This window comes from Caloenas nicobarica, chromosome 6 (assembly GCF_036013445.1).
Source record: "Caloenas nicobarica isolate bCalNic1 chromosome 6, bCalNic1.hap1, whole genome shotgun sequence".
Taxonomy (NCBI): domain Eukaryota; kingdom Metazoa; phylum Chordata; class Aves; order Columbiformes; family Columbidae; genus Caloenas; species Caloenas nicobarica.
In genome coordinates, this window is record NC_088250.1 from 12,548,118 (window position 1) to 12,571,981 (window position 23,864).

Consider the following 23,864-nt stretch of genomic DNA (forward strand, 5'->3'; position numbering starts at 1 on the left):
AACAAAGGTGATCAGATGCTGATAGTTAACATCCAATGCTGTTCTGTTTTACAAGTAGCATGATTCTATACTAGAGACATAAAATCAGGTTGGTCCAGTGTAATTCTACTGTGATTTGTGGCCAAGTTTTCTTTGACTTCAATGAGCAAGAACTTTGTAAACGCATGTACTGAAGTTACCTTTTGTTTTTTCCCGCCTCTAGGGTATTTTTTTGTTTTCGCTGATATGGTCTGTAGGAGCGAGCTGTAAGGACGACGATCGACTGAAATTTGACAAAGTTGTGCGGGAAATCCTCGCTGGATCCATTAGTGAGGAGACAAGAGCACGATACCAGTTGTTGAGTGGTTTTGATCAACAGCCTTCAAAAATTTTCACAACCCCATTTCCAACAGAAGGAACAATTTATGATTATCGGTTTGTCAAAGAGGTGAGGACTGCAAGATGTGGACTTCCATTTTGAAGTAATCTTTTATGAAGGCTACAAGGTGTGCATTGTTATTGTAAATTTGTTTCTGCTGCCTGCTGCTTTTCTCACTGACTAAGCCAGACATCTCTCCTTGCAAGCCAGCACTGGTCTAGCATTCTGGCTGGGACTTGGAGTACCAAAGCCTGGCTTTTTGGCTACCAGAATAATTGCCTGTTGTGGCCGAACGAGTTTACAGAAAATGTCAGCCAGTTATTTTTTTGCAGTTAATTTTTTATTCTTGATTTCTTACAAGAGTATTTTATTTTGGGTTTCAGCCATTTTCTTTGGTTGAGGAAGCCCTTGATATGCCTTAGGCCATAACTCTTTCATTACTGTAGGAAGCTACTGCTCTGCCTCTTTCTGTGTCCCTCTTGTCCTGCGATTAAGATGTGAAACTATGATGCAGCTCTCCCAGTGGAGAACAAAACTTCTCACTCTGGATCTAGTAGGTTCCAGAGACTCTCAGATAAAATAAATGTGTTTTCCCCATGCTTTTTTTCTCTTTTTTTTGAGCTTGTCATTCTGGGGAAGTCCTGTTGCAGTACAATGACAATGACTTCAGTCTGGATTTCAGCTCGTGCAGGATTCCTGCATCTTGTCAAGGAATGTGGCTGAGATGTCAATCAGCAGTAAAGGCTTATGTCTTCTGATCACAATCCATAAAAACATGTTCTTCCAGTAAAGGGGCCTTTGTGCTCAGAGGTGGGAATATGTTCCCTCTAAGAAAGACTTAAGGAGAGAACAATCTCTAGGAATTCCGTATGATTTTTATCTCAAGATAGCTGTGAGGTTTTTTTGTTGGTTTGGTTTGGTTTGTTTTTTAATAGGATAGAGCATGCAGTTGTTTCAGGGCTACTTTCAATTTTTTAAAATATTCTAATATTAGTTTACTACTGGAGACTTTTAAGACTCCCCTGGTAGCCTGATCAAAAAGAGAAAGCTTTGCTGTGGAGCTTCAGCACTAAATTTAATCTGCCCTCAAATTCCGTCATTTGGAAGTATTTATTATGAATAAGTCTGTCAAAAGCCTGACTGTACTTTTTTAGTTTCAGTGATTAAATTTATACACTAATTTTCTATTTGATTACATATTTATCTACCATATATAATTTGTATATAAATATGCATATTTTTCCATTTTATCTATATATACATACGATGTGTACAAATATAAAAGGCAAGATAAAGTCCTTGTCTTTCAGTAGCTGCATGCTTCAGGCACAGACTTTATGTTTTTTTTCTAAGTACTCTCAACTGAAAGCACTGCATTCTGACACAAACCTATGAAATTCTTCTTTAATGCTTGTGAAAACTGGTTGCTAACCACATCTGTTAAGTCACAGAACTTTGATTTTTCTTTTTCCATTGGTTCTATGCTGCTTTTCCCTGTTGATTCTAAATATATGGCTTTCCTCTAAATTAAAATAGGGAGCAGGAATTTGGGAACCCTGGGTAGAAACACTCAAATCTGCTCCTCCTATACAAGAAGAGATGATGTTTAATGAAATAATTGTACCAACTCTGGATACTGTTCGATACATGGCATTGATGGACTTGTTGACAGTACATCAAAAACCTTCTATATTTGTGGGGCCAACAGGAACTGGAAAAAGTACCTATATTACTGTAAGTACTTTTAATACTGACATAAGATATAGTTATATAAGGGCCAGATGAGGAATAATTTAATAACTTCTTTTTAAAAAGGAAAATGAGACCTGAATTTTTCGGAATTATGAAATGTAATTATGAGCAACTAAAAATGCACAGCAAAAAGTGGTGGTTTTGGGGTTTTGGTTTTGTGGTTGTTTTTTTTAAAATTATTTTTGGTTGTTTGGTTTTGTGGTTTTTTGTTTGTTGTTTGTTTGTTTGTTTTTTCTTGTAGCAGCTCTGCTCTACTTGCAGAGCTTTAAGCCCTGGCAGTAAATGCAGGCAAAGAGCAGCTCTGGAGGATGGATTCTGTCCCCATCTGTGACAGAATCATCTGGAACAGGAGACAAGTGCCCCAAGTCAGACTTTGCCCCGGCAATTGTTGTGTTCGTCATGTTCTGGGGGCTGATCTGAATCCCTGGGTTCTGATGTGCAGAAGTGCTCTTCTTCAAAAGCAAGCTGTTGTACTCCAGAGTTATATATCTAACTGGGTCATATTTTGCCCATTACCTTTCAATATCTTTGTACTGGCATGTACCATAGAAAAATCTTTTAAGAAAATGATGAATTTTGTCTTTGAACATGATTTGAATACTATTGAATAAATCAGATGAGCACTGAGCACTGAAAACAAATCATTGACAGCTGTTTTTGAAGTTACTGGTGTGCATTTTTATATTGAAAGAGGCAAGATGCACTTAATTCTGAGTGTGCCTGATGACACGTGATAGTGAGTAATAAAAGCATTTGATGTAAATAATGACTTAGTACAACCAAATGCAGTATGTTTCTCAGAGCTTGCGAAATTATAATGAAAGGGAGCAACAATCTCACAAAAAGAATAGGAACCTCAAGTACTAGAATAAGAAATCACAACAAACGTTGGTGGGGGGTTTTTTTCATGTCTACAAATATTCGTTTTTCTGTCTAACGAGATAAGTCAGACAGTATAATTTTAAGCAGACTTCATCGTTTTGAAATAATTGAATCATTGTTAGTTTGGGACAGACCATTTCCTTTTCCGTTTTCCTCTTCAGTCACCAAATGATGCTTTGTTCATTTTAATTTTGTCATGTAGTTATTAAAATAACAATATGAGTAATGTAGAAAATTATTCTAATGGTTTAGATTTAAAATTTTAGATTAAAAATTTTAGATAAATTTTAATTCTTCAGACAGATCTGACAGGTATTAGACTATGGGTTAAATCCTGGTATCATCATATTTCTGGGAGACTATTAAAGCCTGACAGGCAATGGAGCTGTGCCAATAGAATGTTCATGCTGCAAGCAGATGAAATAAATTTGTCTTCATGCATCCGTTATCTTTCCTTCCTTTTGTCTGATTAAAAACTAACTGTGAAGTTACCGACCAAGGCTTGTTTAGTGTAGTTTGGGGTTTTTTTATGTATTCTGAAATAATTTTGAAGAAAATAAATATAAGACTCGAAAGAGACCTGTTTATCAAAGACCGTTCCTGGAATACTGATGTCAGAAATATTAGAAATCATAAAGAAAGCATCTGTTTTTAATGAAGAATATGACTAGTTTCTGCTGCCTGGTTCAATTCTGGCATGCTAGTTAAGAATGTGATATTTCTTGGGGCTTGAGAACTGATCAAAACAAGCAAAGAAATGTAGCCATTGAGTACCAATGCTCTATAGTTTCTCTAAGTTGTCATTGTTACACATTTGTGCAACAGCTCAGATTTTTCCTCCAAGACTGGAGATGAACCAACAGCCAATCTGGTCTGGAAGGTCCCAAGGCTATTGCCAGCACTGGGACTGGTCACTGGAGCCATTGCTTGATGTGCACTAATGCTCTGGAGCAAGTGCTGGCAGGATGGAAGGGAGTCTGCTCCTGGGTGTACTCAGCTGGGGATAAGAACGCAGTCACCTTCTTTCTGCCTTGAAATGTGCTGCCTGGGAAATAGATTTCCCCAGAGGTGAACTTGCAGCTCAAGTCAGGGTCTGGGAAAGGTCATGAGCGTTATGAAATACTACCAATCATTCTGGTAAAGCTTGTCTTTAGGTAGTCTTGCTATGCCCTTCAAAGGAAATATTCCTGGACACTCTTCAAAACTAGGTGTAAATATTGGGACCCATGGATACTTTTGTAGCTTTGGGCCTGGATTAGTACAGGCAATATTTATCAACTCTAATTAGTACTATAAAGTAGTGTGTGTACAAAAGATTAACATACTGAATTTATACAATACACTAGGTAGATTTTTTTCAGAAAATGTGAAAATGTCTGTGGTGGAGGTAGAAGATTTTATCTGACAAATTAGGTTGATTATTGTGTTTTAAATTACTCAAGGATGTTGGTTTATCTGATGCAATATGATTATTAGAGTTCTCTTAGAGACTAATTACTATTTTATCATTTTAAATGAAACAAAAATGGTACCAAAATCTCTGTTTGCTGTTTGCTAAAGTGCTGTAAAATCTGTATATCTATGTACTAGTTTAACTTTCTCCTCTTCACAATCCCTCCAGAATTTTCTTTTAAATCATTTGAATAAAGAAGTCTACAAGCCACTGCTCATTAACTTTTCAGCACAAACTACAGCAGCTCAGATTCAGGATATTATAATGTCCAAGCTGGACAAAAGGAGAAGAGGAATTTTTGGACCTCCTCTCGGGAAAAGAATGGTAACTGATAGATTTCTGCATGTAAAGAAGTGCTTAAATGCAAACAAATATGTAAATGCATTATTTTCTCAGCTGATTATGGGTGATATCAGGAAAGGATGCTCAACTGGAAATAAACTGTCAGAGTTCTAATTCTTCTAATTTAGATCCTTACGTTTCTCTTCTTCTTTCTCCCTTTGCCCAGTAATACGCATCCTGTTGTAATCAACAGAAGAAAATGTGATATTAGCTCTGGTATGAATAACTGTGAACAGCATTGTCATATTTCCCCCTCCATACTTTGTGATGTTATTGAGAGTTCTGTATGGGTGAGCTTGTTGCTGGTATGAAATCAGTGTTGAGAAACCAGCTTTGAGCATGAGATTGGACCAGGTGAACTCCGAGGTTCCTTCCACATGGGATAGTTCAATGATTTTGGAAGCACTGAAGGAGATTTGAATTTTTTATGTTGCTGTAACTGCCCAACCCTTCAGGATCAATGGAACTGAGAAGCTTGAGAAGGAGATTAGAGTAGACCTTTTTTTCTTCCCCTGCAGCGAGCAAGTTCTTTTTTCCTCTGTCTAGAACAGTTGCAATGAGACTGAAAATTGAAATCTAAGGAGTTTCCATTATATCTTTTTTTTTCTTTTCAATCCAGATGAAGGAAAAATCTAGCTTTTAGTGAAAATTTGAAAATTGTTATGTTTAAAATGCAGTGATAGATGTGTGTGATTTAATACTGATACTTTTAGGATGCCTGTAGACTTTCTGTATCTGCAACCTTGTTTTTTTCTTATTGTCACTATTTCCTAGCTATTATTTAAGAAATGCTTGTTATCAAGAGCAAAATGTATTAATGTTAGAAGTTCCTTAAAGAAGTCCATTTAAAGGTAAAATAATTTGAAGTCTTCCCCTGCCTACTCCTCCAAGCTATTCTTTTAAAGATGTATTTTAGTCCAGTCTTAAAGATGTAAACGTACTTTGAAGGGATATATTTTGTCTGATGTGTATTAGTCAAGAACACCTCAAGCTATTTCAGTACATTGCCCAAATCGCAGCACTTGATGAGGCCTATGATTTAACCTGTTTTTCTTTGGACCAAATTCTACCCTGTATCAGTTAGAGAATGAGAATAAAGGGGGATAAAAAGCATAAATGTGTTTCTAGAACTTTCATCGGTTGCATGAGTTAGTTGTGTGAAGGTGGTTCATGATCAGCAGTGGCCTATAATTTAGGAACAGCATTGCTGAGAAAGATGTAACATTTGATAGATTAAAAACCAGAACATTAGTCTCACTAAAGTTTTAGATTTTTGTGGGTCTTCCTGAGTATTAGTTTACCATCTTTTACTAAATACACTTAGAAAGAAGAAGAGAAGCACAATGTTTCTCTCCTCTCTAGGTATGCTTTGTAATGGCTTTAGAGTGGCACAGTTACTTCCTAAGTTTGACTTTTATTTAACCCAGCAGCAACTCCATTCAGAGCTTAGAGCCACTTTTCAAAACCATGTATTTATGTGTATTACCTTCATCAGATTTAGTAGGAGTGAACTGATGTGCAGTGTTTCCAGAAACAAGCAAAATGGTGGCATATATTCAGTAAAATAAATGAATGCAAAATCCTCATGTGTGGGTTGTTTTTTTTTTTCCAGATTGTGTTTGTAGATGATGTGAATATGCCAGCACGAGAGGTGTATGGTGCTCAACCGCCTGTTGAGTTACTCCGGCAGTGGTTAGATCACTGGAACTGGTATGACCTGAAAGACTGTTCAATGATTAAACTTGTCGATATTCAGCTTGTATGTGCAATGGGACCACCAGGTAAGGGATGGGTATGATACCCGTTTTCCTTTTTCTTTGGCTTCCAAATGCGAAATGCTTCTTGATGCATAGTGTTACAATGTGGGTCTTTATGGCTGCGGATAGGATGCAAGGAGCCCTTGCCTTGCAGGCAGCATGAAGAGCACTCTCCTAGTTAGAGTGGTTGAGGAGCAGCAGAGAGACTTGTAGCCTGTCAGGAAAAAAGGTGCTTTTCAGGAAGACAGAATGTATTTACAAAGTATTGATGAAATCCCTTTGGACTGATGAGCCCCTCCATTAGTCTTCAATCAATTTCATTCTTCTTTAAAATCTTACTGAATAGCACTAAGTGATGTTCTTAAGCCAATAAACCTTACTTTACTTGGCCAAAAAAAAAAAAATAAAAGGTAAAGCTTATGATGTAAAGCAGTTGTTATATTTCTGATAGCCTGCACACACATTGACTGTATGAGCTGTTGAGTTAAAAAAAATGGAGTCTGGCATATTTGATCAGTTAAAGTGAGGAATTACTGTTTCTTTGATGCTGTTGTATTTGCTTGTAAAGATTCTATACAACCTATTTTCTTCACCACAGCAGGAGTTGTGTAACAATTTATTTTCACAGAATCATTCAGAGCTTCATCTCTGAAATACCCCCTAAAAATTTGTAATAGCTGAACACATTTACAGTGTTTCATCAGGCTATGATTGGTGCTTTGCGTCTTGTTCGTGCTTTTGCAGAGTTGTTTGCACAGACACACACATGCACACACACACGAAGGTGCCAGTGAACCTTCTCCCTTGACCCTACTTTTGTTTGGAATGGCGACACATGCTTGTGGGACAGGACTCTGTTGCTGTTTCACCTGCCTGGTTTCCTAAAGAAGCAAAACTGGTTCTGGCCATCATTGTAAATTGGAGGCAGTGTTCATCCACAGTTCAAAGCACTTGATCAGTCTGTGGAATAGCCGCGCAGAAGGAAACTGTGAAAGAATTTTAAAATTTTACATCTTTGTTTTTCCTAAAGCTTAGGTGAAGTCATGACTTGTACTATGGGGTTTTTTACATCAGAAATGCTTTTTCTCTAAAACGTCCCTTCATACCATGTTCCTGTTCCAGGGTGACAGTGCAGAAGTGACTTTCAACTGCTCTGAAATTGGGTGTTTTGCTTTCCCAGAAGAAGTTTGTAGCTGATTTTGTTCCAGTCTTCTTCTGGTTGAAGAGTGAAAAATGGACTGATCAAATGTACAAGTTATGGTCCTAACTATTTGTGTCGAATATCGCAATTCGGCTTCAGTCTGAAGAACTTATTTTAGTAACTTCGTCCAGGAGGCTACTACCAGGACTCACAAAATTATATTCTCCTTTCCAGCCTGTGTAGATTTTTTTTTCTCCTAGTAACAAATGAAGATCTGAAATCTGTATGTGTGAATAGAGCTATTGAAGCAAATACAAAGCTATTTAAAGAACACTGAAAGCTATTTTGTTCAAGTTAGGTATAAATTTTATGTTAGGAAGTGATTATCTTTTGGGTAAAATTCATGTTTATATCCCAATTGCTTATGTAATTTTGCTGTCAGTGCACATGTAAACTTCAGGAGCATTTGTGAACTGCTGTGTCTGAGAGATGACCTTAATTGGAATAGAAAGAGGCAGGATGAACTGACCTATTTAGCATAAAACACTGAGATTTCTCAGCAGACACTAGTAATGCATATACAGTTAAATACAGACAATCACTAGTTCTGTTGCAGTCTCAGGCGGCTGAATGGTAAACAGCTTCAGTATTTTAGTTTCCTTAGTGTAGGGTCATAAGTGGCCTACGAAGTCACATGTTTTAAAAGAACTTACCATGCTAACTGGGTTGCGCTTTGCTATGCCCCTGGTGTTAGGGATGGTATAATAGATTGCCCACTTTTCAGCTATTTTTTTTTTATTTGCTGCTGTAAGAAGGTTGAATGTGCAGCAGCTTAGCCCTGAATTCCAAACAGCAGGAGCAAGTATCCAATAAATTTCTGGTTTATGTCCCCTTATTTCCACACATAGCTTCATTGTCCCGATCACAATCTAGTCATAAAAACTACTAACTCTAGAAGTGGGAGAAAATTTACATGGAATAAAGTATATGACATAACTTGTAGAGGCTTCTTTGACTGGGATGCTTCGAAAATCAAGAACGTGGGTTTAAAGTTTTCTTTTATAACAGAAGCATAGTTTTAACATAGTGTCAAATCTATATCTGCAACTGGATGATATCAATCTGTATTTTACAGACCATTGGTTACAGGAGAACAGATTCACACTGAGCTGCAGGTTGCTTTCATTAGGTTTATGCCAGGCATGACCCTGCTAGCTGAATCAAAGATCAATTTTAGAAACAAATGGCTAGACTTTTCCTGTTTTCTTTTGAGTTTTTCTCTTATGTGTTGTTGCTTTCTAATATCTAGGTGGTGGTCGAAACCCTGTAACACCACGATTCTTGCGACACTTCAATACAGTTACTATTAATGAGTTTGATGATGACTCCATGTACACAATTTTTTCTAGAATCTTAGACTGGCATCTAACAATATGGTAAGTGACATCAGTGTATTGGCAAAAATCAGTGTTTCAATAATGGTAGTAGGAAGTCTCCAAGATATGTTTGTAGGACACTACTCTTGAAAAGGAATTATAATCTCTTCTATCCTGTGCCTTTTGAGTTATTCATTTCTCCACAGAAGCAGGGCTCAAAGATCTTTTTCCGAAGTCTCTCACAGAGGTTTGGATTAACTGAGGCTAATTCAGTTAGTTGAAATATTTCTGTAATACAGTATTCTTTGTGTAATAAATAAGAATAGAATTTGGTTAGTCATGATTCAAAGAATAGAACTGGAAAGTACTCTTAAATTTCCTGTAGCCTTTGTGAAGGCTTACTATCTATTTGGCATTTCACTACTGCATAATTTTTAACTCCACTCTTAGGAACGGACTTCACCTTTCATTGTCTCTCCATTCTGACAGCTAAGCCCCAGAAGATGCCCATACCCTGTTTCCAGGCCAAGGTTGTGATTTGACAGCTTCTGGCCCTTGGAGGGAGAAAGATCCCAGGACACAGCAAGGGTTGTTGGACCTGACTCCCCTGTTGCTGCTGTTAGTCATAAAAGTGAGGGAGGAGAATAATTAGCTGTCTGACATAGCCAATGTTGTTAGAATGGGCCACAGTTACCATATTTGATTTGCAGAGTTAATCTGTTAATCCAGTGAGAGAACTAAGATCCGTAAAACTGCATGCGAGAAAGTAGAATCATAGAACTTAAAAATTGGCACAAACTTATAAGTAAATCAATGTACATATGCGCTATTATTTATGAATCGACATGCCGGTATGATGGAACTGCAAGAATCATTCTGTTCTTACCACCTTTTATAACCTCTCAGTTATAGCTTTCCATCAGAATATGTAGAACTGACTGCACAAATTGTTAATGCAACCATGCGACTCTATAAAGAAGCTATGAAGAATCTGCTTCCTACCCCAACCAAATCTCACTATTTGTTCAATCTCCGTGACTTTTCACGTGTTATTCAAGGAGTTTGCCTGTCAAGGCCTGAAACAACAGAATCTGCAGGAGCAATAAAACGTCTCTGGGTTCATGAGGTAAATTACCTAATACTAAGAAGTTATTTTTATGATAAATAAGAAAAAGGTGTGGATTTCTTTATTAATCCTTTTATGATGCCATCTCCTATTGGCTAATAGCTGTGAATTGGTAGCACGCTCCTGAGAAAGGATTTTGCGTAGTGTATGGGCAGAAGAAATCAGACTTTTTCACAATATGGATCATATCTTAGTAGAGAAATTGGCTGTTGATACCTTCACTTTAACATGATTATGTTGATTTTGTTTGCTGTTGTTTCAGTTGTTTGGGGGTTTTTTGTTTGGTGTTCTTTGTTGGTTTTGTTTGTTTGTTTTTCTTTTCTGGGCTTCCTTTAGAAGAAATGATTGAGTTTACTGTCTTCAGCAAATGCTGTCTGTCTTCCAGTCATATTAAGATAGACAGGCTGAAAGAGCTCAAGTGAAACATCCCTTTCAAAAACAAAAGGAAAAAGCCCCCTATAGCTGATAGCTGATCTTTGAGGTTTTTTCCTGGATTAAAAGAAAGCGAGGTCATTGACAATTGTCACCTTTTCAATTTTTAGCTCTAGTTCATAGAATCAAATCAGCATAAAGTGACCACAGAAGAGACCTTTGGTGATCATCCAGTCCACCATCCTTCCCCAAAGCAGGATCACTTAAAGAAAGGAACAACAATTACTTTGGAAGTGCTTTTTTCTAAAAATGTCTTACAATTCTCTAAGGATAAAGGATGTTCAGACTTCCAGGCAATCTAGCTGTAGTGGAATGAGCAACATGTTCCTTTCCTCTTTGCAGCAGCCTTTTATGCATTTATGTAATAATGTTTGTAAATATATACATGTGTGCATATGTGTTTCTGTATGAATTTTCATTGTAATTCAGAAGTCATATTACTGGGCTCAACTGTTCAAATTGATTCTAGGTATCCTTTTTGGTCTTTCGGTGTAGTGAAGTTTCAGGTACTTTCTATTTTGAAGGCTTTTTCAGAATTGTATTTGTTTTTGTCTTGTTTAAAAGAAGTGTACATTCCAAAGCAGAAGCAACCATTAAAATAATTACATTTTTCATCTACAGGTTCTTAGAGTGTATTATGATCGCTTGGTGGATAATCCTGACCGGGCTTGGCTTGTTGGATTTATCCAAGAAGTAGTGAAAACTGACTTACATGAAGACTTTGATGAACTTTTCCAGCATCTGGACTTCAACAATGATGGCAGAGTGGAAGAAGATGATTTACGTAGCTTAATGTTTTGTGATTTTCATGACCCTAAGAGAGATGACACTAAATACAGGGAGATAAGTGATGTGGATCAACTGAGATTAGTTGTAGAGAGTCACCTTGAAGAGTTTAATAACATAAGCAAAAAGCCAATGCAGCTTGTCTTGTTCCGGTTTGCTATAGAACATATTTGTAGAATTTCCCGTATTCTGAAGCAGCCTCGCAGCCATGCTCTCCTTGTTGGTGTTGGAGGGAGTGGTCGACAATCTCTTACTCGGTTAGCAGCCCACATGGCTGAATACAACCTTTTTCAGGTGGAAATAACGAAAAGTTATGGTGTCAATGAGTGGCATAGAGACTTAAAAGTCATTCTAAGAAAATCCACTGAAGGGGAAATGCAAGGAGTTTTCTTGTTCACAGATACACAGATTAAAAAGGAGTCATTCTTGGAAGACATTAACAACTTCCTAAATGCAGGTGAAGTGCCCAACCTCTTTGCGGTAGATGAGAAAGAAGAGATTTGTGAACAAATGCGTCAAGTAGATCGCCAGCGGGACAGGAGCAAACAGACAGATGGCAGTGCTATAGCTCTTTTTAACATGTTTGTTGATCGCTGTCGAGATCAGCTTCATATAGTCCTGGCAATGAGTCCCGTTGGAGACGCTTTCCGTAATCGCCTCCGTAAATTCCCAGCTCTTGTCAACTGCTGCACACTGGACTGGTTTCAGGTAAAACCAAAACTTTTCTTGAGCGTGTTCTCTAACAGAAGTGCAACAGAAACATGACTTCAACCCCTTTTGTAGCAAGTAAATCTCTTTGGTCAAGTTAGCACTGAAAGATATCCTGAGTTTTCTTAGTGCCATGTTTTATATTGCTTACACCATTAGAACCTTTCTGATTGTAATAAAGGCCAGTACAGGCTGAATGCAAAATCATCAAGAAAATAACTTTCTGACTGCGGTATACAAGTCTAACTGCATTAACATAGCACTGTAGACGTTACAGATTTAAATATGTAGTGTTTTCTTCTGTTAGCAGGACTACTGGTATCTAGGGTGCCAAAAAAGTTTGAAACTGAAATACCCGTCAAAAATCCAGACATTTTTTGATGCAGAACACCAGATTTTTTCCCCACTGTTCTGCAATAAAACTTTATTCTATCTGTTATGTGCGAAAGACCTTGGAATATTGAAGAGGTAGAATTTAATCATATAGAGAACCTGAGGAACTTTAAGAATCTGAGAAACTTAAATTTCTTCAAGTTTTAAAATGTAGTACTGTATCTTTAAAGGTTATTGTGAAGAGGAAGAGCAGACAGTTACACACACATCTGAACATATTATTTTAGTAGCAGTATTTCTGTTAGATGAAATAAGACAGTGGGCTTGAACTGAATCTCTAAGTAGTTTGATTCTTTTCAGTTTTGTTATTGCCATATTTGATGATCTGAAGTCATTCCTCTGTGCCTCCATAATTTTATCTATGGGGTAAAGATAATTTGTTGAAAAATGTTTTGAGATTGAGTGTGAAGTACTGAGTAAGAGAAGGGCACTTATGCATTTGTTTTAGACGTGGCCTGAAGATGCATTAGAAGCTGTTGCCTCTCGCTTCTTGGAAGATGTGGAAATGTCAGAAGAAACTCGAAGAGGGTGTATTGACATGTGTAAAAGCTTCCATACATCTACCATCGTTTTATCTGACTTATACCATGCAGAGATGCAGAGACACAACTATGTTACACCTACTTCATACTTGGAATTGATCTCCACTTTTAAAAGTCTACTTGAAAAGAAACGCAGGTAAGAATTTAGAATGTGGCCTTTTCTAGAGGAACTCAAGCTTGCCAAAAATAGTATTTTCTGTCTCTTATAGCTAATCTGAACAAAACAAGTGAATTCTTCTTAGTTAATTTAAATTGATGGAATGGTAGATGGATAAAATGTCCTCTTATTGGGCAAAAGGTCTGACTTGGTGCTTGGTGCTCTCAAAAGGTACTTGGATTAGACCACTGCTAACATCCCTGGTGATGTTGGTCTATGTTGATTAATTACCCTGGTAGCATCATATTCATAATGCACCCTCCTTACGATGCGGTTCTCTGGAGGCTGGAGGGAAGACGCCATCTGGGCAACCAGCTTCCAAGTTGGTGAGTGTCATTGGCTTGCTAGCAGGGTTCAGCTGTGCTGTGCCTGTGCAGAAAGGAGCTCTGTGTGCATGTGCACATATGTTCTGCTCTCATGGCTGCTGAGGGAAAGTTCCTTTTTCTTTCCTGTCCTCTTCATAGATACAACACTACCATAACAACTAAGACAAGTGCATAATTTGATCAACAGGCTGTGTGAAACACTGCATGCAGCAAGAAATTCCAGGAAGAAAGGAATACAGTTTTGAATGTAGTGACCCAATGCCTTTGAAATTTCTTGATTCTGACACTGTTGGCTGTCCCCAGAGTCATTCACATTCTGCTGCTGAAATGTTTTTCCCAATTCTATTATTCCTCTTTCAACATCACCTCACCTCATAATCTTCATGAGTGTATCCCCATCTCCTCCCTCTCCTTTTCTTGTTTGTTACTCCTGTGCCGTCTTGATTTTGTAGCTTCTGCCAACAGAGGCAGAAGCTTAACAATCACTTGTTTGCCTCTAAGTGATCACTTATTTCTCTCTATCCAAATCTCTGAGTATACATAATGGCATAGTTCAAGACTACAGCTCAAGTAATATTGCTAGTTTTACTGCTTGTTGAGCAGATCAAACAAGATTGGCAGAGTTTGTGTGTTCAGAGTAGTGAGAAATTTGGGGAATGGATGCCAATGAATGAAGTGACCAAGTACTGATCAAATATCTTTATAGTGAGCTACTGTTTATTTATTTTCAGTAAGGTGAAGAAAATGAAAAGAAGATATGAAGTTGGCTTGGAGAAACTGGACTCTGCTGCATCTCAGGTAGCCCTGATGCAGGCTGAGCTGGAGGCTCTGCAACCTCAGCTCCGGGAAGCTAGCAAGGAGGTTGATGAGATGGTGGCTGTTATTGAAAAAGAATCTTTGGAAGTAGCCAAAACGGAACAAGTTGTGAAAGCTGATGAAGCAGTGGCAAATGAGCAGGCTATGGCTGCAAAAGCCATCAAAGATGAATGCGATGCTGACTTAGCACAAGCCATGCCGTGTTTAGAAAGTGCTCTGGCTGCCCTGGACACTCTGACAATGCAGGTATGGCTAACTGCATGCTGATGCGCTGGAGGGGTGTTCAGAGGCAGGGAATATCTACATTTTCAGATTTTACATTATACTTGCACAGTTTTATAATTTAGAAACCTTTTGACATCTTCCAGTATTAAAAAGCAAAATGCTAGTTCGTCTTTATTTTCTAGTGAAAAAGCAGTAAGGCTAAATTTTTCTGGAGTACAAGATCAGATATTATGCTAGACATTTCAAAATTTATAGCTATAAAAATATTTTGTCTCAAGAAAAAATTGAGAAGTTAGAAAGCACCTGCTTTATACTTTCTTATTCAGAGCCTGTCAACTAATACTTTTATGTCTGGTCTTTCATAGAATCATAGAATCATTTCAGTTGGAAGAGGCCCTCAGGATCATCAAGTCCAACCATAACATAAATCTAGCACTAAACCATGTACCTAAGAACCTCGTCTAAATGCCTTTTAAACACCTCCAGGGATGATGACTCCACCACTGCCCTGGGCAGCCTGTTCCAATGCCTGACAACCCTTTCCATGAAGAATTTTTTCCTCATACCCAATCTAAACCCCCTCTGGTGCAACTTGAGGCCGTGTCCTCTTGTCCTATCACTTGCTACTTGGAAGAAGAGACCAACACCCTCCATGCTAAAACCTCCTTTCAGGTAGTTGTAGGCAGCAATAAGGTCTCCCCTCAGCCTCCTTTTCTCCAGGTTAAACAGCCCCAGCTCCCTCAGCCACTCCTCATCGGACTTGTGCTCCAGGCCCTTCACCAGCTTTGTTGCCTTCCCTGCACTCTCTCCAGTACCTCAATGTCTTTCTTATGATGAGGAGCCCAAAACTGAACACAGTATTCAAGGTGGGACCTCACCAGTGCTGAGTACAGTGGCACAATCACTTCTCTAGTCCTGCTGGCCACACTATTCCTGATACAAGCCAGGATGCTGTTGGCCTTTTTGGCCACCTGGGCACACTGCTGGCTCATATTCAGCCAGCTCTCAGTTAACACCCACAGATCCCCCTCTGCCAGGCAGCTTTCCGGCCACTCTTCCCCGAGCCTGTAGCGCTGCCTGGGGTTGTTGTGACCCAAGTGCAGGACCCAGCACTTGGCCTTGTTAAACCTCATACAGTTGGCCTCAGCCCAACGATCCAGCTGGTCCAGATTCCTCTGTATGGCCATCCTACCCTCCAGCAGATCAACACTCTCACCCAATTTGGTGTCATCTGCAAATTTACTAAGGGTGCACTCAATCCTTTCATCCAGATCATTGATAAAGAGACTAAACAGAACTGGCCCCAATACTGAGCCCTGGGGAGCACCACTCGTGACCAGCCGCCACCTGGCTTTGGCTCTGTTCACCACAACTCTTTGGGCCTGGCCCTCCAGCCAGTTCTTTATCCATCGCTGAGTACACCCACCCAGGCCATGAGCTGCAGCTTCTCCAGGAGGATGCTGTGGGATATGGTGTCAAAGGCTTTACTGAAGTCTAAGTACACAACATCCACAGCCTTTCCCTCATCTACAAGGTGGGTCACCTTGTCATAGAAGGAGATCAGGTTGGTCAAACAGGACCTGCCTTTCATAAACCCATGTTGACTGGGCCTGATCGCATGGTTTTCTTGTATGTGCCGTGTGGTGTCACTCAGGATGATCTGCTCCATGGCCTTCCCCAGCACTGCAGTAAGACTGACAGATCTGTACTCCCCTGGATACTCGTTCTGGCCCTTCTTGTAGATGGATGTCGTGTTTGCCGAATCCAGTCAACTGGGACCTCCCCAGTTAGCCAAGATTGCTGATAGATAGTGGAAAATGGCTTAGTGATCACCTCGGCCAGCTCCTTCAGCACCTTTGGGTGTATCTCATCTGGCCCCATAGATTTGTGGGTGTCCAAGTGGTGTAGCAGGTCACTAAACATTTCCCCTTGGATTATGTGGGCTTCATTCTGCTCCTCATTCCTGTCTTCTGGCTCAGGGGGCTGTGTACCTGGAGCACAACTGTTCTAACTACTAAAGACTGAGGCAAAGAAGGCATTTAGTACCTCACCCTTTGCCTCATCTTCTGTCACTGTTTCTCCCTGCATCCATAAGGGGATGGAGATTCTCCTTAGCCCTCCTTTTGTTGCTGATATATTTATAGAAACATTTCTTGTTGCCTTTAGCAGTGGTAGCCAGGCTCAGGTTTAGTTGGGCTTTGGCCCTTCTGATTTTCTTCCTGCATAACTTCACAGAATTCTTGTATTCCTCTTGAGTAGCCTGCCCCTCCTTCCAAAGGTTATAAATTCTCTTTTTATTCCTAAGTTCTGAGTCTATAAAGGAGGTTGAAATCCTGTGTCTCCCTATGTTAGGGGACCACTCTTGATAAGAGTATGACAGTGGAGGCAGCCACCTTTGGTTTTATGGACATTCAGTTTTTCTTTGCCTGGATAATGTTTTGCTGATGGTGGGATGAAAGGAAGCCTGCCAGATTGTAAGAGTGAGATGTGCTGTGTGCTTCAGCTGTTCATGCTGAAAACAAGATTTTCAAAAACTTTCAAGGAAACCTTAGAAAGCAAGGGGTTTGTTATCTACAGCTGTTGCTTGCTATCAGAAGTTTTAGGTTCTGGCACTGTCAGATCATTGACATGCTTTGTGAAAATAGGAGGTGGCTACTTAGTCACTTCAAGACAATTGCATGGTGATTGTGAATAACGAGAACAAGGCTATGAAGGCTAATGCAATGATCCTTCGGTTGCTGTCAATGCTTAGTGTCTCCAAGAGGGGCTATTATTAATTCAAGAGGGAAGAAAAAAAAAAAGATAGGTAGTTCCAAGGAGAAAAAACAGAGGGGTTTTTCCTCTAAATTGTAGTCAAATAGCATGATGAACACAAAAAATAATAAAATCTGTGTGTAGAAGAGCTTAGAGTACCTATAGAGGACTGTTGGTTTTGATTCACTCTTCACCTTGACCACCACTGATGGAAAGAAGAGCAGGATACATGTTGCAAATTGTTCCATAAATGAAGTGTTTTGTTTGGAGAAAAAGATCTCTACATAATTCAGGACTTCTGAAATGAGTACCTAAAGTGACAAGGAACTGTGAACCTTTTATGGCTTGTTCTTCAGCAAGGATGAGAAAAAAGTGTAACAGTTTTAAGTGTTATTTTGCTGTTGACATCTAAGTTTTGTAGAAATACACATGCAAAGACACTGAAATTTAGAACTAGGCAGGGACCTCTGGCAATCATCTTCTTCCACTTGTAATCTGTTTCACTTTACACATTTATCATTAAGAAGATTTTCCTGGTGTTTACTATTAATCTTACTCATTACAATTTGATCTTGTTTTCTGTCCTGCTCCCTGGGGACATGATTCTTTATCTTTTATGCAGTTAAAGACTTTCCTCCTTGATCTCCCCACCCTCAGTTTTCTGAAAGCAAGTCATCACTATTCATTTAGTCTTTTGTCACAAATCAAGTGAGCTTTTCTGGTTATTCTTTCTGGACCTTCACAGAATCACAGAATGTTAGGGATTGGGAGGGAGCTCAAAAGATCATCTAGTCCAATCTTCCTGCCGGAGCAGGAACACCCAGATGAGGTTACACAGGAATGTGTCCAGGTGGGTTTTGAACGTCTCCGGAGAAGGAGACTCCACAACCTCCCTGGGCAGCCTGTTCCAGTTTAGGTGCATTGCCCAAGGCTGAATACAAGATTTCAGCTGTAGTTTGCTGAATGCTGTGTAGAGTAAAGGAAGATTATTGACATGTGTAGTTTGTCATTCATGCTACAGCTGTATCATTTCCTGAAAATCACCATTATATAATCATTGCTTTCCCTTTTCTTTTTGTGCTAGTTCTGTATCTCTATTTTTCCATTTCTGCAATTTATACAGATTTTTTTTATTCTCTACTCCAACGTATTTGCATTTACTCTCAACTTTCTGTCGGTTGAGAATATAATATATTCTCTTTTCCATCATTCATTTCAGTAATGAAAATATTGCATAGGTCTGGACCTGCGCGAGCTGTGTCAAATCTTTGCTGTGTTTTGACAGGGTTATCAGTTATGGTGGTCACCTACTCACAGTTAATCTTTTAGAGACATTAGATGCAGATCTTTTAGAGACATTGGATGCAAAGAGCATTAACGTTTTGACTATATATGTTATTTACTCATTCTCACCCTTTTCACTGAGTGCGTAGCCAGCATTTTCTTGCTTTTCTTACTAGTACTGTAGTTATAGAATTTTTATATTTCATAGTCGCGTTGCTTGTAATGGCAGCTGAATTTGAGTTTAGCCTTTAAAATATTCTTCTACTCTGCTTACAACCCTTGGTTGTATTAAGTTAATTTGTATTTTTTCCCAGAATGGCTGGCTAAATTTGATTTTTCGTCCTTTCCAAGGACTTCCTTCCCTGGAGATCCTATCAGCTAGTTTTCTGACTGCATCATGGAAATTCCATGGCTTTATTTACTTGCTCTTTTTTCCCCTCTCCTGAACACTTGTGTGGTTGTAGGTGGTGGTTTTTGTTGTTGTTGGTTTGGTTGGTTGGTTTTGCTTGTATTTTTGGTTCGGTTTGGGTTTTGTTGTGGTTTTGTTTGTTTGTGGTTTCGTGATGGTGTTTGTTTTTGTGGTTTGTTATTTTGTTGTTGTTGGGGGGGGGGTTGCTGTTTTTTCCTTGTAGGTCCAGGAAAAACAACAGTTGCAAGGAAATTGTCTTTTTGTCATCCAGACTCAATGTTTCACTTTTGTTTGTGGCACAAATGAATGTTCCCAGAACTCAAGAGATACAGCTTTCTATCCAAATTGCCAATGTTTTAGACCTCAAAGAAACCATGGGCTAGCTCTCAAAAATCTAACACTAATTGGCAAGATAAACACAAGATTCTAGAAATCCTTGAATTTATTGGAGGATGTATTCTGTGAGAAAAGCTCTTAGAAAGACTATTTGAATTTCCATGCAGAGTTATTATTTGGAAAGAGTAAGAGAGATTATTCTCCATAAACCTATAGATTACAAACCTCTTGCTTGATTAGTTGTACAAATATGTGTAGAAGTGTTTCATTCTTATGTATTATTTTTCTATATTTGCAGTTAAAACTTTGCTTATTCATTTCCTGGTGTTTCATAGCATGTCAATACTCCTTACCCAATAATTTTCTTCCTCTTAGCTGCCACTCTCCTCATTAAGCTCACTCAGGGAGTTTAATAACTAACCAGGATAGGAATTGATTTGTTTTCTTCACTAGAGAGCAGAGATCTTTAGTTCTGGGTTGAAGGCAGCTTTTACCTTGTTCTCTTCAATCTCCTAATGCAGTGCTGATGTGATCCTGTCAGCTTGGAAGTGTGTGTTAGAGCCTGAACTGAAAGGTCGAGTGTAATGCTGGAACAGCTGAACTCCAGCACTGTGGTGCAATGCCTACTGCTGAATTAGGAGCAGAAAAAGTACAACTGAAAATGAATTGCAGATAAGAAGTTTTTGTCTCCTCTGAACTGGTTGTTGACCAGATTTCAGATATTTGTCTTTAGATGTCAGTGTTAGTTTAATCTGCATAACACCTTAAAGAAAGAACTAGAAAGAATGGGAAAAAAAAAAAAGAAATAAAATTTTCTAGAAATAAATTTAGATATATATGTATGGACCATGCAGGCTTGTCCTATGAACTTGAAATCACAGTGTATTTAAAAAGATTAACTAAGAATAGCAAATGTATATGGCAAAATATTATCTTGAAATTAAAAGGATTATTATTTCTCTTGTAATAGAAGAATTAATCCACCTATGTTCAGAGCTCTCAAGGTGGTGTTTGTTTGTTTGTTTTTTAATTATTCTTTTAAGGATATTACAGTGGTTAAGTCAATGAAGAGCCCTCCCGCTGGTGTCAAGCTTGTAATGGAAGCTATATGCATCCTTAAAGGCATCAAACCAGATAGGATTCCAGATCCAGGAGGTTCTGGAAAAAAAATTGAGGATTTCTGGGGTCCTGCTAAGAGACTTCTGGGTGACATCAGATTTCTTCAGTCTCTTTATGAATATGACAAGGATAACATTCCCCCAGCTTACATGGCCATCATAAGAAAACGGTATCTTACAAATCCTGAGTTTGTACCAGAAAAGATTCGAAATGCTTCCACGGCAGCAGAGGGTCTGTGCAAGTGGGTCATAGCCATGGACTTTTATGATGTGTAAGTATGCATAAAAATTCTTTAAAAAAGGTTAAAATAAATTTGATTAAAGAGATCAGTTTAATACCAAAAGAGATGTGAGATTATGCCTCACTAGTGGGAAACTTGTGCAAACCAACCATCATAAGATACCTGATGTTAAGGTGTAGAGCCTGATTTTTCACTTCTGATTTTTCTCGGAAGGCATGGGAGCAAGGATCTCTTCAGTTGGCAAATAAAGTTAACTTCTTTTTAGAGTGTTGCAATTTGAAAGTTCAGTTGTGGTAGGGAATGCATGCATTCATTTCAGAGAAGATTTTGTTACTGGACTGAAAGCTTAGTGAATGCATTCTTGGTAGAGTCCTCAATTTGAGAACATCTATTAACATTGTAAGTACCAGTTGTTAGAAAACTAACTAAAAAGGTGGTCTTTAAAGGAGAGCTGCAACTTAGAGCAGTACAAGAGGGGATTAATTAATTATGAGGCTAATACTTGTGAAATACTGTTTCAGTTGAGCATAGAGACATTTTAGCATATTTTCTTGTTGCTTGTTTTTGGAAAGATAAACAATATGTTTTCAGTTATATGTTACTTTCAATATTTTCCTCACAAAAATGTCTCTCTAAAGGATTACAATCCTCAAAACTGGAAAAAAGATCCCCAGATGTGAAAAGCTGTTAATTTTTTATTTTGTGTACACAGTTGCCTGTATGTGTGTGTACAGTGTCTGTGAATGTTACTTAATATATTGATTATTGGTGTGTTTCTAGTGTCACAAATCCATAATGGATTCTCAGTTGTGGTGAAAGGGGACACAGCTTGGATGCATAATCTTTTTTGCCTTTAGTCATTACCTGTTATTACAGAAAAAAATGCACAAACTGCATAAATCAGTCAGTATCAGTACAGAAACAAATTATTAAGTAAAATCCAATTGTCTTCAGGTATCATGAAAGTATGGAACAGAATCCTGCATGAGCTACTGAGTTGCTGAGGTTTCCCTTCGTCTCTCCTATGTTCATTTTTTTAATAGTAACTCTGAAGTTAGGGAGGATCTTTCAGATGTTTAATATGTTCTCTGACTTTATTTAGAGTGACAAAAAATGTTGCACCCAAAAGGCTGAAGCTGAATGAAGCTGAAGGAGAATTGAAGATTGCTATGGATAGTCTAAGAAAGAAACAAGCAGACCTGAAGGAGGTTCAAGATAAACTGGCTTTACTCCAGCAGACACTGGAATCCAAGAATCAGGAGAAGGCTGACTTGGAAAGTCAGGTATATGATGCAAAAGATGAACTGACATCCAGACACGTTATTTAAAATTTGCTTCTTTTTCAAATGGTATTTTTCTTTCCTCTGCCAATACTTTCAACAAGTCATACTTTTAGATAAGTATCTTCTTATTTTGGTATAATGGTCTTTTAGTTATAAATGGGCAAATCATGGAGAATAAATGCTTTAAAGTAGTAGAAAATGTAGATGTTCTGAATTTACCAAGTGATATCTCTCTCCTACATAGTCACTCATATCAGCTTTCTTGTGAGGAGATAAATTTTCAGCGATTGTACTAGGAGTTTGATTCACCTATGAACTTGCAAGTCAGTACATTGGAAGTTTTGAAAGTCTGATGCAGTTCTGAGAATGTTTTTGATAAGCTCTGTTCCTGACTTTCCTGACTGCTACATAGCTGTATGTATGCAGAAAGAAGCAACATTTAGAAGACTTTTTTTTTTTTTTAAGATTTGCAGTACATCATCTTACATCAACTTGAGCTTTTTTTTTTTGTTTTTTTCTTTTTACGAAAATAGTATCGGCATTTGAAATGGAGTCATAATTCTTGTCTGTAGTTAGTCAGTTCTTGGAGTGCTTCTTGTGCATCCTGATGGGGTCTGGAAGCAGAAGGGAGGGAGAGATTCCCCCAGCAATTGTACCTGTGGTGTCAATTGGCTGCATGGTTACCATAAGAGAGGATTGTAACAGCAGCAAGAGTTGGCATCATCATATGACATGATTGATCATTTCCTTGCCTATATTTTCCATATTGCATCAAGAGCTATTTTGAATTGTGTGTTTTATACTGGTCATCTTCCTTTATTTGGGCGAAAATATAACTGAATAGTACTGTACTGGTACTGAGATTGTTTTTGTTCTTTAACCATTTCCATTATAATAAGAAGGTGTTTCCTTTCTATTTGATGAAATTACTGAAGAAAACATCTGGACAGGAAAATAATCCTTGAATGCTTTTAATCTTTGTAAAATGTGTGTAAAGTGATCATGTAATATAATCAGCAATTTTTCTTGTTCTGAGGTTGACTTGTGCAGCAAGAAACTAGAGCGAGCAGAACAATTGATTGGTGGCCTTGGCGGTGAGAAAACTCGCTGGCAAGAGACTGCTTTGCAGCTGGGAAGGCAGTACACCAATTTGACTGGTGATATACTTATTTCCTCCGGAATAGTAGCTTACCTAGGAGCCTTTACATCCAGCTACAGACAGGTATTATGTACAGTGGTTTCGTCCCTATGTTTTGTAGCAATCTAAATTTTATTAATTCTAATTTTTTTTTTTCTTTTAATAGAAGGTTTATATTTTTTAATTATGTTTTAACAGAATTCATAAGTGGAGCTGAAACTCTATTGTAGGCTTTTGAGTATTGTTGATAAAGCTCATGGAGGAAATTCTTCCTTCATTCTACTGTAAAGTACTTATTGCAGTGTAAAGCATGGAGTCGTTTGGTTGCTTTTCTTCTCTAAAGCAATTGCCAGTAACTTTATACTTCATGGCTCAGGTTGCTTCTATTCCATCCAATGGCTAAATTCTCCTTGACTTCAAAGAGGTCAGAATGAGCTTCTATTTCAGCAGCAGCACAATTAAGCAAGTTCTGAAAGTGCAGTAATTCTGTACAAAAAGAGACAAAGATACAGTAGCTCAATAATATAGCAGATTTGTGCCTGTAGCTCATAGTGAAGTAATCTGGGATTCTGAATACAAAAAGATTTTTTTGATGTGGCAACCGACTTTAGATACAAAAATGTTTGGATGTCAAAATTACACTGACTTTGACCATGAAAACCTGCCACTGAATTCAGCCATTTATTTTGAAAATCAGGTTGAATGTATCAAATATGGCTAAAAAAAGA

At 38.3% G+C, this 23,864-nt stretch overlaps 1 protein-coding gene across 1 annotated transcript in view; it reads left to right on the top strand.

Annotated features, from left to right (window-relative positions):
• The window catches only part of DNAH7 (dynein axonemal heavy chain 7), a 103,255-nt gene that overhangs the window by 49,714 nt on the left and 29,677 nt on the right, over positions 1 to 23,864 (top strand). The window contains exons 34-45 of the mRNA XM_065638272.1: positions 203 to 427; positions 1,895 to 2,092; positions 4,614 to 4,769; positions 6,400 to 6,568; positions 8,995 to 9,121; positions 9,968 to 10,187; positions 11,241 to 12,113; positions 12,955 to 13,184; positions 14,263 to 14,593; positions 20,399 to 20,745; positions 21,818 to 21,998; positions 23,035 to 23,220. Coding sequence (XP_065494344.1) covers positions 203 to 427; positions 1,895 to 2,092; positions 4,614 to 4,769; positions 6,400 to 6,568; positions 8,995 to 9,121; positions 9,968 to 10,187; positions 11,241 to 12,113; positions 12,955 to 13,184; positions 14,263 to 14,593; positions 20,399 to 20,745; positions 21,818 to 21,998; positions 23,035 to 23,220 — 3,243 coding nt within the window. The remainder of the gene's footprint in view (positions 1 to 202; positions 428 to 1,894; positions 2,093 to 4,613; positions 4,770 to 6,399; positions 6,569 to 8,994; positions 9,122 to 9,967; positions 10,188 to 11,240; positions 12,114 to 12,954; positions 13,185 to 14,262; positions 14,594 to 20,398; positions 20,746 to 21,817; positions 21,999 to 23,034; positions 23,221 to 23,864) is intronic.